This window comes from Panthera uncia, chromosome C2 (genome assembly GCF_023721935.1).
Source record: "Panthera uncia isolate 11264 chromosome C2, Puncia_PCG_1.0, whole genome shotgun sequence".
Lineage (NCBI taxonomy): Eukaryota > Metazoa > Chordata > Mammalia > Carnivora > Felidae > Panthera > Panthera uncia.
In genome coordinates, this window is record NC_064810.1 from 65,827,524 (window position 1) to 65,842,208 (window position 14,685).

At 36.0% G+C, this 14,685-nt stretch overlaps 1 protein-coding gene across 1 annotated transcript in view; it reads right to left on the bottom strand.

Moving 5' to 3' along the window:
* Positions 1–291: 291 nt before the first annotated feature.
* The window catches only part of POLQ (DNA polymerase theta), a 116,026-nt gene continuing 101,632 nt past the window's right edge, over positions 292–14,685 (bottom strand). The window contains exons 27-30 of the mRNA XM_049628253.1: positions 14,185–14,309; positions 4,904–5,057; positions 2,035–2,150; positions 292–1,298 (exon numbers count right to left, since the gene is read on the bottom strand). Coding sequence (XP_049484210.1) covers positions 1,185–1,298; positions 2,035–2,150; positions 4,904–5,057; positions 14,185–14,309 — 509 coding nt within the window. The 3' untranslated portion in view covers positions 292–1,184. The remainder of the gene's footprint in view (positions 1,299–2,034; positions 2,151–4,903; positions 5,058–14,184; positions 14,310–14,685) is intronic.

Sequence of the window (14,685 nt, forward strand, 5' to 3'; positions counted from 1 at the left end):
AAATACTAGGAACACAGGTTTCAGATACTCTTAGATGAAACACAATTTTAAAAACTGAGAGGCACCTGGGTTGCTCAGCTGGTGAAGCATCCGACTTTGGCTCAGGTCCTGATCTCACAGTTCGTGAGTTCAAGCCCTGCTTCGGGCTCTGTGCTGACACTCAGAGCCTGGAGCCTGCTTCAGATTCTGTGTTTCCCTCTCTCTCTGTCCCTCCCCCTGCTTGCCCTCTGTCTCTCAAAAATACATAAACGTTAAAAAAATTTTTTTGAATTAAAAATAAAACTACCGATATAAAGTTTCTTATAAATTCATTTTATTTCAACAGCAAAAAAGTCAGTTATACACCTCTGACTGATTAGAAAGTATAATGTCTTCAGCATGGGTATTCTCACCATGCCACAAACACAGAAAGAGGCAGTAAGAGATGGATACAGGGGTGTCTTCTTTCTCTGGCAGTATTATATTAAACTGTAGTATAAACATCTGATTTTACAGAACAGGATGCCTCTTGAAGAGGTGTAGCTTATTTTATAATACCTAAGTATTGCAAACACATTCATTGAATGAATTGAGGAAGGAAAAGGAAGAAGAAACACCGATTCATGAAAATCCATTCCTAGACCACACGCATATCGAGTCTACCTCTTTATAGAGTTCAGAATTTATTAGCCAATGCTGCATAGAAATACAGCTCCACTAGTCGTAAGTTGATATTGGAGAAAAATCACCAGAATGCCTAAGCATGGGGGTATATAAGAAACCAAATCCCTATCTGCCAATGGTTCCTGCTGGTGTCTACATCATAAGTGTCTGCATCCTGGACAGAGCTGAAAATGCCCCAGAGACAGCGGCCATTGAGCCATCATGCTCAACCAGACAGATGAGGACCCAAAGTGCTAAGTGCATGTTTCAGTCATGTGTTCTGAACCTGATTAGAGCCACACAGAACTATAAAAGGCAACTTCATACATTCTCTTTGAGAATAAATATAATTGTTAAACTTGGTATTCTTGCCTCAAAAAAGTTTTTTTATGCTACAGAGAATAAACTCTGATACACATTTTGAAACTCTCACTAAAATTACTATCCCAAGTCCATCAAGATTTGAGAGTTGGTTTTCCTGAAATAGGTGAAAGGGTAAGTTGTACCTACACCAGGCTTCCCCAGAGGACTTAGCCATACAATTACACATCAAAGTCCTTCAGCTCTCCCCAGCTCGCACCTATTTTCACTTTCACTTTCAGTTTCACAGAAAGTTTTATGGCATTTTCCATTTCATTCTTGACAATCTGAGCTACCTACAAAAAAAAAAAAAAAAAAAAAAAAAAGAGGTTAACGAACTCTTTTCCCAATCAAAGAATGTTTCCCAACCCACCCATTGAGGCGATAAGCCAGACTAGAGCTCTTCATCTCATGGTGCTTAAAACTCAAAATCCAAAAAGAGCCAGCCATCCCAAACTGGTCTGCATTGAAGAGCAGGGCTCTACCAGTTTCTGTGGGAATGCTAAGTTTTTAAACCCTCATGGCAGAGCTCCAAACTCTCATCTAACTTCTCCCAAAGAAAAACAGCCCTGCATCAAAAGTTTCTTTTAAAAGGAGTATGAAGGGCACCTGGTGGCTCAGTCAGTTGAGCATCTGACTCTTGATTTCAGCTCAGGTCATGATCCCAGGGTCATGGGATGGATCCCCGAGTCGAGCTCTGTGTTAAGCATGGAGCTTGCTTAAGATTCATTCTCTCTCTCCCTCCCTCTCTCTCTCTCTCTTCACCCCTGCTCCTCTCCCCCTCTCACACACTCTCTCTCAAATTAAATAAATAAAAATAAAAATAAAAATAAAAATAAAAATAAAAATAAATAGGAGTATGAAACCGAGCACTCTTAGCTCTTTCTCAGCCCTGTAGGACTCAACATTTATATAGCTATATATATAGTCCCGTCCTGGGACTAAGGAAGGATTCCAGAAATCTCATGCATCTTAACCTGATCTACAGCATCTTAGCATTCTGTGAAATGGACACAAACACTGCAAAAATACCTGAACAACATCCTCTTCTGCCACTTCATATAAGAGCTCATCATGGAGTTGAAGGATGAAGAAGCCTCCTCTGATCGGACAGAACATCCCTTGCAGTTTTCTTTTTGGTAACAATCCTGTGCCACGAAAAAGGGATAAAACTGATCAGCGTGTCACTGTACCATAAAAGAATCATTTTTTACGGATTTTGAGAAACTCTGGGAATTTTTAATCAAGAGATTAAAACACATGAGATTTAGAACTATTAGGAAAATATCTACTTGCTGACTGCTGACCTATCAGGTAAACTCAAATCTCCATCAACTTCCTCCCATAAAGGAGGAATCTAACAGTCAGTAAATGGAGTTTGAAGAACTCTGCTCCAAATGCCATCTAATTTATTTCTTATAAAACAACCTACATCTTCACTTTCCATGGCACCCTGGTAATAGCACCAGAGTAGTATGGGCCCTGATCCATGCTCCAGGAAAGTGAACTGGTATTGTCATTAGGTAGCGTATTATAAGAAGAACATTTGCTGCCAGAAGTGTCACTGTGGTAGAACTGGTGCTTTCCCAACTGGACCAAACACTGTAGACAAGTAATTCTAAACCTAGGGTTCAGATGAGGACTTCAGAGACTGTATGAATCCCTTGAAGTTATATGTAAGTCTATACCTGTACATTTTTCTGTGGAGATGATCTTTCAGTAGACTCTCAAAAGAACCTGTAACTCCACTATATCAGACTCAGTTACTATTTCCTAACAAGCTGAGCCTGGTGGTACAAATAATGTCCCAGTGATCACTAAGATAAGGTCCCACAATAATACCTTTAGAGTAACTGCCTTTAATCATTTGCCCATAGCTCACAGCAGTCCTTCCTTTCTGCCACCCCAATTTCCTACTGATCCTTCTAGGCAGCACAAACACTATCTTCCTCATATCTCGTGCTTCTCTCAGAGAGGATTCTTTAGCTGTCACTGTCTGCAGCCCAAGTTTTCTCACAGGTGGCTCTTAGAGGGTAAGAGAACAAAGGTAGATGAGGCTGTGGCAAGATGCTTCCATATCAGGGCTGCAAGGCTGTGCATCTAACTGAAATCTGCTCTGCCCCACCGGGCCCACTTATCTCACATCACTGGTTGTCAGGATGCTTTTCTGCTTTCCAGTCACCATACCTTCCTTCTCTTGATTTCTCCTAGTTATTTGGCTTCTGACTCTGAATGCTACGATCTCCCTGTTCCTGGTGTGGTCTGCTTCCTCAGGTTCAGCTCCCTTTGATCCCACTAACCTACCACTACTTTTAACCCAGCATGGCATCAGGATGTGTCCTCAGGGACATACCCACATTGCTTTCCACCCACTCTAAAGCCTGTTGTTCTTGTCTATATCCTCATTCAGATACTGCATTACTCTGCTGTGAAGAGTTACAGAAATATTTCAGTCAGGAATCATATCTTTCCTTCTTTTCTTTAGATTTTAAATGTAAAGAGGTTGATAACTTTTACTCCCAAATCCTCTAAAGCACATAGTACAGTGTTATTCCCTAAATAAGTTTGATCATATATTCTCTCTTTAAAGACAGAGAGAATGTGTGTGTGGTGTGTGTGTGCAGTATGTGTGCACATTGACTCCCACACACAAAATGTTGAACGAGTAGCCTTAGATATATGGGGGAGAGAGAAGACAATAAAATTAACAATCCGCATTTGGTAGGAAAGTCTTTATATCTATGTATTTTTTGTATGTAGAAATGAACATCTTTATTATCTGTGTAACTGACTATATTATTCTCTATAACATATTTATATGTCTCTCCTAGAAACAGCAAATTCCATCCTCAACAGCTGATCTCACATTTTCTGCCCCATCTCCAATAGAACTGATTCTTCTCCTTTATGCCCAAAACCTTAACTTCTTCCCAGGAAAATTTAAAACTTGGCTGCAGTCATGGTTTGGTAATCTCAATCACACTGAAATGGTATTTAAAGCAAAAGTATGGACATGGGACAAACAGAGAAAGGAATCTACTTGTTAGAATAAGAAATAATCTATCCAAGCAACAAGGAGAGAACTTAGGAAAATAAGAACAAGAAGAGACAACAATACTGGCAAAGAAATGTTGTGATAAGGAAGTCAGCTCAGAATATATTCCCAGACTTGAGAGAGAACATGGAAGGTGATGAATTGGAAAATCAACATATTCTTAAGGTGTTATCTAAGGACAAGAGGATCCCTAAGACACCTTCAAAGTATCTGCAAAGCCAAAACTATTTTCATAATAACACTCAGGTTATTTTCCTTTTCCAGCCTCCTTCTCTCATAAGTACAACAAAGGGACCAGTTATCCTGGATTTACCACTAAAAGTCCCATATCCTAGGAAACCCATCCGTCTCCCACAAACTGGGACATTATCACCCAAGACTATAGAGGGTTTTCCAGAGGTTACAGGGCAGGTGAGATTGCAACAAATCCAAATGTCTGAATCCAATGCAGAAATCCAAATGTCTTCTCTTAAGCCAGACATTAAAGAGACTTGCAGAAACATAAATATCACCAATTTTCTTTTGTTCTAAAACAAAACAACAGTAGTTGTTTCTATGAAAATATATTACTTATGCTAACATGTAGTGAGTTTATTATTTGTTATTATTTTTAAACATTAATATATGTTTTTGAATTCCCTGTTAAAATTTCTAATATGGTAAATATTACTATATATAACCTACATAAAGTTCTTTGGGACCCTTAGTAATTCTAAGAGTGTAAAAACATCATGAGATAAAAATGTATGAAAAATGCTGAGAATTAATATATAAAAATACTTCCCTTTGTCTTTTCTGATACCGTTAATCTTAATGTTACAGCAGGGTCCTTGTTTGTGAACAAACCTGTTCTGTCTCTTTGGAGCATACCCTCCCGATGACCATGGGATTTGAAGGTTGAGTGCAAGGTCTCTAATTGCTTCTGAATGTTAACTGTGGCTATTTTGACGATATCAGCTGCTGAACCTTGGACTGTTGTGTTGACGGCCTGACGCTCAGCCTATGAAAAACAGTAACAATAACAGGCGCTCCATTAGATATATCAACATTGTTTCATACCTGCTTTCAGTGTCCACAGATCAGTGCTCACCTCTGTAACCAGACTGGAAATCTAGACCAAGATGTGACCCAAGACATCAACTATTAAACTGCATCTTGAGAATAGCAACTAGAATGACCCAGGGCTCTAGATTCTGGGCTATCGTCCCCATGAGAACAGACTAAACAGAAGAAGGTCAGATGGCTTCAGTTTAGAAATCTTCAACACTCAGGATCAAAAACTGCATTACACTTAAAATGTATTTAGCAACTCAAAATTATTTTATAAACATATATCATTAATGTTCTAGCTGTTCATTCTAAAAGACCTATTCCTTGAAAAGTAACTCCTCTTAATCTTAAACAGATATAAGTAGAATACATTCTTTGTGATGTGAGTTAGAATGTTCCAAGCACATTCCCCATATCAGTGGTTTGTTGGTCCTATGTAGGGTTTGGCCCCAGCAGGTCAGGAGCACTCTGGTATGAATCAGAGCTTTTTAATGAGCTGCTGGAGCTAATCATTAGCTGCTAGTAAAAATGCAGACCCTAGATTCCTAGATATTAAGTTAGAACTTACCCAAAACTCTTGCTACCACAGCTGCTAAAAGTGATGATCCTAAGGCAGCAGGGATGGACATCTGGTTTAATATCCAAAGTAGAACCTATCCATGAATACCATGCCTACTGTCCCAAAAGGTCTCAGAAAGTGGGAAGGGTCTACACACTGGACGGATCTATGTAACTTGAGATGTATTCTCTAGTTCCCTGTTACCTGGACTACAACCAACTCCTAGTATAGTTAATACCTATTAAAGAGATAGACTTTTTTTTTAATGTTTATTCATTTTTGAGAGACAGCATGAGTAGGGGAGGGCCAGAGAGAGGGGGCAACAGAGGATCTGAAGCAGGTTCTGAGCTGACAGCAGCAAGACCAATTCAGGGCTTGAACTCATGAGCCACGAGATCATGACCTGAGCCGAAATCAGATGCTCAACCAATTGAGCCACCCAGGTGTCCATAAACATTTTTTTAAATTATTTTTTCATCAGATGCTGACAAATCCACTCTAAACCCATTCAGTTGTCATTGTTTTAAGAATGATTAAATTTCAGAGTTCTACTGACTCCTCTCCTCTGTGTAGTGGACTGTGTTATTGTTGCTATTACTTGCTGCCCCACCCAATGCCATATAATTTCAAGTGTTGTTCACTCTAAACTGTTGACCTTGATTTATTTTGCTGAATGAAATGTGACTAAAATTGACATAAGCCCCATCTAAGAAGTTTTAAGAGCTACCCAACATTGTCACACACACACAAAAAAGGCTTATCCCAGAGACTTTTCCTTCATTCTGAATTCCAGAATGAAGAAAATATGGAGTAAAGTCACAGTCAACCAAGAGCTTAAGTCTAGCGTGAATTAAAAATAAAGCTTCTTATTATAAGCCATTGAAATTTTTGGGTGGTTTTTACTGTGACATAAGCAAGCATAAAAATAAAACTAAGATATATAATTCGCTCTCATGATATTATACTTCCCTGATTCTCTTCTAAAAAAAAAAAAAAAAAAAAAAACTTGGCAGTCTTTGGCTTTGTGTCTTACAATCTCATTCCCCTCATGACCAAGGTTTTTTCATGTACATAAAAAATATAGGTTTCTGGTAATAGGAGATTAGTCCATTAGGACAAACCCTCCCACTAATAACAACCAGAAAAGCTGCATGGAGAACACCTATTTGAATCAGATGATTAAAAAGGAAATGAAAAATTATAGAACCTAGAGAGCTAAGAGAGAAAGAAAACCCTGGCGAGGTTTTCTCGCCATTGCATGCGAGAAATGGAGGCCACCATTTCTCTCAGGGGCATCAACAGGTTCCAGAAGAGGCAGCTGAAAGAATCTTTGAGCAGAGCTTAATGGTTTTGAGGGGTCTGGGGAACAAACAAGGGTCATGAAGTAGGAGGGCTAGTAAACCATCAACTTGCCACTCCAAAACTAACACCCTAAGAAAAAGATAAATTAGAAATAGTCTGGTCTTAACATCCTTGTTTCAAATCATTTCTATTCCTGAAATTAGATCAAAGTAACCCTATATTGTTGGTCATTCTAATCTCCTGCCAAAAGCAAATATAAATCTTCTGAATAAAGGTAACATTATCATACAAGCTTCAAATTATACCCACAGTCATTCATAAACAACATTTGACACTCAATAAAAAGCCACCAGGACAAAAAGGAGTTGAGACAATATAACTATTTTTGTAGAAAGCTAAGAAAAACAAAGGGCAATAGGAACAGACTACAGGGATATAAGTTCAAGGCTTTAATTATACTATAAACTATTATCAAATTTATTAGACTATAAAGCAAAGTAAAATATATTCAACAAAATAAAAGATGAAATTGAATATTTCAGCAAAAAGTCAAAACCATAAAATAAGAGCAGAATAGAAACTCTATAACTGAAAAATAAAAATAACAGAACTTACTACAGCTTTGAAGTATTATCTTGAAATCTGGGATTGTGATACTTCCAGCTTGGTTCTTCTTTTGCAAGATTGCTTTAGCTATGTGGGGTCTTTTGTGGTTCCACACAAATTTTAGGATTGTTTAGATCTGTGAAAAATGCTATTAATATTTTGACAGGGATTGCATTGATCTGTAGATTGCTTTGAGTCGTATGGACATTTTAACAATATCTGTTCTTACAATCCATGAGCATGGAATATCTTTCCATTTGTTTGTGTCATCTTCAATTTCTTTCATCAACATTTTATAATTTTCAGAGTAAAGGTCTTTCATCTCCTTGGTTTAGTTTATTTTTAGGTATTTTATTATTTTTAGTGTAGTTGTAAATGGGATTATTTCCTTAATTTCTCTTTGTATTACTTCATTGTTAGTGTATTGAAATGCAACAGATTGCTGTAAATTAGTTTTGTATCTTGTGACTTCACTGAATTCATTTAACAGTTCCAGTACTTTTTTGGTGGAGTCTTTATAGTTTTCTATATACAGTATCATGTGATCTGCAAATAAGTTTTACTTCTTCCTTACCAATTTGGATGACTTTTATTTCTTTTTCTTGTCTGATTGCTGTGGCTAAGACTTCTAGTACTATGTTGAATAAACGCGGTGAGAGTGGGCATCCTTGTTTTGTTCCTAATCTTAGAGGAAAAGTTCTTAGTTTTTCACCATTGAGTATGATGCTAGCTGTGGGTTTTTTCCACACATGGTTTTTATTATGCTGAGGTAAGTTCCCTCTAAATCCACTTTGTTGACAGTTTTTATTATGAATTGATGTTGCATTTTGTCAAAAAGACAAGAACAAGCATTGCTGAGAATGTGGAGAAAAAGGAATCCTCATGCACTGTTGGTGGGAATGCAAAATAGTGCAGCCACTGTGGAAAAGAGTATGGAGATTCCTCAAAACAACTAAAAATTGAACTACCATATAATCCAGTAATTCCACTACTGGGTATTTACCAAACGAAAACAAAAACACTAATTCAAAAAGATGTATGGACCCTTATGTTTATTGCAGGATTATTTACAATAGCCGACATATGGAAGCAATCCAAGTGTCCATCCATAGTTGAATGGATAAAGAAGATGTGGTAATGTATACAATAGAATATCACTTAGCCATAAAAAAGAAGAATGAAATCTTGCCATTTGCAACAACATAGATGGACCTAGAGGGTATAATACAAGGTGAAGTAAGTGAATCAGAGAAAGACAAATACTGTATGATTTTACCCATATGTGGAATTTAAGAAACAAAACAAAGAAAAATCAGAACAAACTGGTGGTTGCTGGGGGCAGAGGGGAGGGTGTGAGGATGAAATACATAAAGGGGATTAAGAGTACACTTAGGTTGATGAGCACTGAGAAATGCATAGAATTGTTGAATCATTATATCATACACCTGAGACTAATATAATACTATATATTAATTATACTCCAACTAAAAAAAAAATCAATCTGAGCCAGGAAAAAAAAAACAGAACTTAAAGCACTTAAATAGTACCTTTCCTGTAGTTGGGTGTGTGTGTATGGAAGGGTAGGGGGAGGGGGATGGTATTGATGTGGAGGGAGGATAAAGAAGCCTTATGGAGTTGTGGAAAAGTTCTATATCACTTTGAATAGAAAAGCTTAATAGTTGGGTTCAATAGCAAATTGAAGAGGAAAATCAGTAAATTGAAAGATAAGTTTGAAGAAAAAATCCAGAATTAAGCATGATGAAATATAAACATGGAAAGAGCCAAACAGAGGAAATGAAACATGAGGAATTTTTAAAAAAGGTTTAAAATTTTTATAATAGGAGTCCCAGAAAAAGAGGAGAGAATGTAATGAAGCAATAATTAAAGAAGAACTGACTAAAAATCTTCTAAAATCAACAAAAGATATCAAGCCACAGGTTGAAAAAGTCCTAACACTCTTAATGGATCAATCAAACACACATATCCACAGAGAAACACGTAAATTAAAAACACACATGCAATTTAGGTATATCACAGAAAATCTACTGTAAACCAGACAGAAAGAAAAATATTGTATGGAAATCAGCCTGGAGAAGAAAGGCAGATTACATCAAAGACAGTTAGACCAGGGCTGAGCAAACTACAGCCTGCAGGCCAAATGTGGCCTAGCTTCTATTTCTGTAAATAAAGTTTTATTGGAACACAACCACACAGTCACCCATTTATGTATTGTCTATGACTGTATTTGCACTATAAGAGCAGAAGTGAGCAGGTATGACAGAACCTCTATGCCCTGCACGCAAATATATAAGGGAGCTTACTTTATCTGACAAAGGCACTAATAAACCTAAAGGAAAGTTCTACATAGCAGTGAATGTTTAAAATTCCCCTCTGAGATCAGAAAAGAGGTAAAGATGCTCACTATCACTACTTGTATTCAACACTGTCCTGGCTTATAAGTCAAACAAAAGTAATAAAAGGAACAAAGTTTAGAAAAGTAGTTATAAAAACTACTTTGCAGATAATAATTGGGAAGATAGAGTTTCTAAAAGTATCTACAGATAAATTATTAGAATTAGTAATTACAATATTTGCAAGGCTTCTAGACAAAAGAACAACAATAAAAACAACTATTTCTATGTACCAGCAACAAAGGCTTAGAAAATGTAAAAAAGGAAGGAAAAGAGCAAAAATAGATACAACTTGCAACAGCATCAAAAATTTTCAAATACCTAGACAAATCTAATTCCCCAAAATTATACATCGAGAGAATTTAAAAACTACAGACCTAAATAAATGGACAGATATATCATGTTCATGGGCTGGAAAACTGAAGTGTATAAATATATCCATCAAGCTCATCTTGATCTATGAACTTGAGGCAATCTCAAAAAAGTCCCAACAGGATTTTGTGTTTATATAGAAATTTACAAGCTGCTTGTGCAAGTTATATGGAAATGCAGAGAACCAAGAAAAGGCAAAGCTGCATCACTAAGATGGTGTGGCACTGTCTAAAGGATGAACAAATACAAAAGACAAAAATAATGTGTCCAAAAACAGACACATCCATATATAGAAATTTCATTTGTGGCAAAGGTGGCACTGAAGAACAGTAGGGGGAAAGCTCCGTTTTTCCAATAAATAGTTAGGGACAACTGTATATCCTTGAGGTGAGGGGAGATGGAAGACCTTGACCCTCAGTCTCTCATAATACATCAAAACCAATTTCTGGTTGATTGTAGATATAAATGTATATGGCAAAACCAAAAATTCCTAGCGAAAATTATCTTGACATTGGGGTAGTGAAAGCTTTCTTAAACAGATCAAGGAAAGCACTATAATAATATAAAAGACTGATAAGTCCATGTAACCAAAGAGCTCATATCTGGAATATATAAAGGACTCTCATAAATCAGTTAAAAGAGAGACAACTCAAAACAAATAAACAAACAAAGACAAAAGATTTAAACAGACCCTCCACAAAAGAAGACATCCAAATAGCCATAAACAAAAAAGGAGCTAAACATCATTAGTCATCAGAAAAAGGCAAATTGAAAGCACAATGAGGTACCATTACACAGTTACCAGAATAGCTAAAATTAAAAAGACCAATGATATCAACCAAGGCAAGAACGTAGATAAACAGAGCTGGTGGCAACGTTAATGGGGATAACTGCTCTGTAAAACTGTTAGGCAGTATATACTAAAGTATAGACGTGCTTAATCTATGACTCACCAATTCCACTCTAAAAGTAATGAAATTAGGTACATATGTTCACCAAAAGACATATGTGAGAATGTTCATAGCAGCTTTATTAATGATAAGCAAAACCTGGAAAGAGTCCAAATGTCTGCCAATGGAGAAATGAAATGTTAGAATGGATAAATTGTTGGTATGTTTCTACTATGTCAGCTAAATAAAGACATGAACTATAGCTGCACATGAAACTCATGAATCTCACAGACCTATATTTGAATGAAAAAAGTCAGATCCAAGAGTACATATGGTACGATTGCATTTAAATAAAAATCAAGTTCATACAAAACTAACCTATAGTTTTATGTGTGTGCTGGGGTGGGAGGTGGATAGTACTGATTTGGAGGGAACATAAAGAAGCCTTCTAGGGTGTTGGAAAAGTTCCATATCATGACAGGATGGTGGTTATATGTGTATAAACATGTAAAACTTTACATGTTAAGATTTGTACCCTTTACTACACATGTTATTTCTCAATTAAAATTTAAAGGCTAATCCAAATTATTACCCTCTCCTCATCTAAAGTTACTAGTAAGAATGAAAAGGCAAGATACAGTGTGGAAGAGACTATTTTCCCAACATGTAATCAATATGTCTTTCCTACATATAAGAAAAAGACAGACAACTCAACAATAAAAAAAAAAAAATGAAAAAGAAGACTTGAAAAACCACTTTTCCAAGAAAGAATTAAGTAATGGCTAATAAATATTTGTTAAGTTACTTACCTCATTAATATTCAAGGAAATGCAAAGTAAAACTACAAGATACTATCTTAAACCCAACAGAATAGCTAAAATTATATCACCTTAATAGCAAATGTTGGTAAGAACACAGAGCAGTGAGAACTTGCACACACTTCTGAAAGGAGGACAGATTGCTGCAACCACCATCAAAAACAATTTGGCTTTATCTACTAAAGTTGAAGATAAGCAGCAATTCTAAGACTAGTTCTTTACCAAACATAAATTGAAACATATGTGCACCAAGAACATTGGACAAGAATTTTCAAATCAGCAATATCCATAATAACTCCAAACTGGAAACCTAAATTCCCATCAATGGAAAAATGGATAAACTGTGGTATAATCATAAACATACTATCATAAAGTAAAACAGCTACCTTTATGTAAGACGACATGAATGACTCGTCTATGCAGTTTTGAGTGAAAGAAGCTATAGGCAGAAGAATACATACATATGATGTACATAGAGATCAAAAATATATAAAACTATAGGGCTAGATTATAATAGTGATTATTTCTAGGAAGCAGTGGGTAGTGAGTAGGAGTCATCAAGGGACCTTCTAAGGTGCTGACAATATTCTATTTGACTTGAGTGGTAGTTACACAGGTGTAGTTCTGTGATAATTTACTAAAATTTACATTTGTTTCCTGTACTTTCTCTATGTATATTTTTCAATACAATAAAATTTTAAACAAAAAGTGAAGCCAAACCAAAGCAAACCAAAAATTAAATCTGGTTATATCTATTCGTAATTCTGAGGGTTGGAATTTTCTTTTTTCTCAGCAACAACATAATGAATCAGTTAGAACTTTAACTCCTAAGGATTTGGCATGTAAAGTCTTACCCTCACATCTTTAGGTACAAAAATATTAGTTTTCAAAAACTTGTATGGTTTATTTACATCAATAAATCTATCCTCCATTTTTAATCATGTAAATCCCAAGAAATATAACTCCTCTTAGATCAAGTCTAAAATTTTCAGCCTGCCATTAAAGCCTTCCACTAGCTGGCTCCATCTGACCAGTAGAAAATTATCTACTCCTAAGGGACAACTCATTTAGAGAGATGGTAAAAGCCTGATAAATATTTGATGTCTGTGTATATGGTAGGCTACAGAGTGAAGAAGTAACAAAAAGCCATCTATTCTTCCACGGTCCTTAAGAACATTAGTGCTCTGAAGGTTTCTAGCTCCAGACAGAAGTCTAGCACTGTGGGGGGGCTGGGTATTTTCATTACATACAATGTATAGTGGGCACTGACATGCAGAAGTATTGGAGAAGATAAAATATAACCAGTTGAAATAGGAAGATGTGGACTATAATAGAAATTTAAATGTTCAGATGCATAGAATACTTTTGTGGGTCCCAAAGATTTCAGAGACTTTAAATCATAATTTTAGTAAATACCATCAATAAATATTTTAAATGGTGTTAAAAATAGCCTTTTTCAATATTTTGAATATCCTAATAACTTTGGGTGAGCCAGTGTTATTAAAATAAATAAACAAGGGGAGCCTGGGTGGCTCAATCGGTTAAGTGTCTAACTTAATTTCTGCTCAGGGCATGATGGGGCTTCCCGCTAGGCATGGAACCTGCTTAAGATTCAATCTCTCCCTCTCCCTCTGCCTCTTCACTGCATGTGTGCATGTGTGCTATCACTCTCTCTCTCTCAAAAAAATAAAAAAATAAACAAGTAGAATGAGCCAAAAATGAATGAACCACAATTTAATGATGGGCTAATCTGAAAAAATCGGAAACTTTGTGTGATATGACAAATTGGTATACAATATCTGAAACAAAGAACAATTAGCAAATGTAAGAATTACATTTATAATTTATTAGCAAAACTAAAAAAATAACTGGCTTACTGAAACAGAATGTCTTTAAAGTATTTGAAGTATTATTAAGTGAACTCATATTTACATTGGTCTCTAAGGACTACATTCAGCAAATACTGGCATGTGCCATTATTTCAAAGTCCTTAGTGAAACAGAAGATCCAATTAATAGGCTACTGATTCCTAAAAGGAAAATTAGCAGTGTTTAGTCTTGGTTGAAAAGTATATGTCATTAAAATATTAAGTTAAAAATCCAGAGAAATCTCAACATACGTGAGCTTTATGATAAGGGTTGTTGTCGTTGATTCCTGGTAAATATCTACGTCTTCCCAAAATGGTCTGAACAAATCCATCTCTTTTACAATTCTTCACTGTCTCTCTCATGAAATGATTAATCCCTACAAAGAAAATACAAAAATAATTATAACCAAAGTCCATTCTTAATCTCATTCACTAGCTTCAATATAATGAAATATACCAAAACCCTACCATGATTCTTAACACTATATCACATCATCAAATCTTTGCATATAAACTTTCATTCACTTTTTGTAGACTCAGAAAGTTAGGAACAAAATGACTTTAGAACATAATCAAGAAACCCAAAGCAGGAGGCATCACAATCCCAGACTTCAAGCTATACTATAAAGCTGTAATCATCGAGACAGTATGGTACTGGCACAAGAACAGACACTCAGATCAAGGGAACAGAATAGAGGATCCAGAAACAGACTCACAAAAGCATGGCCAACTAATCTTTGACAAAGCAGGAAA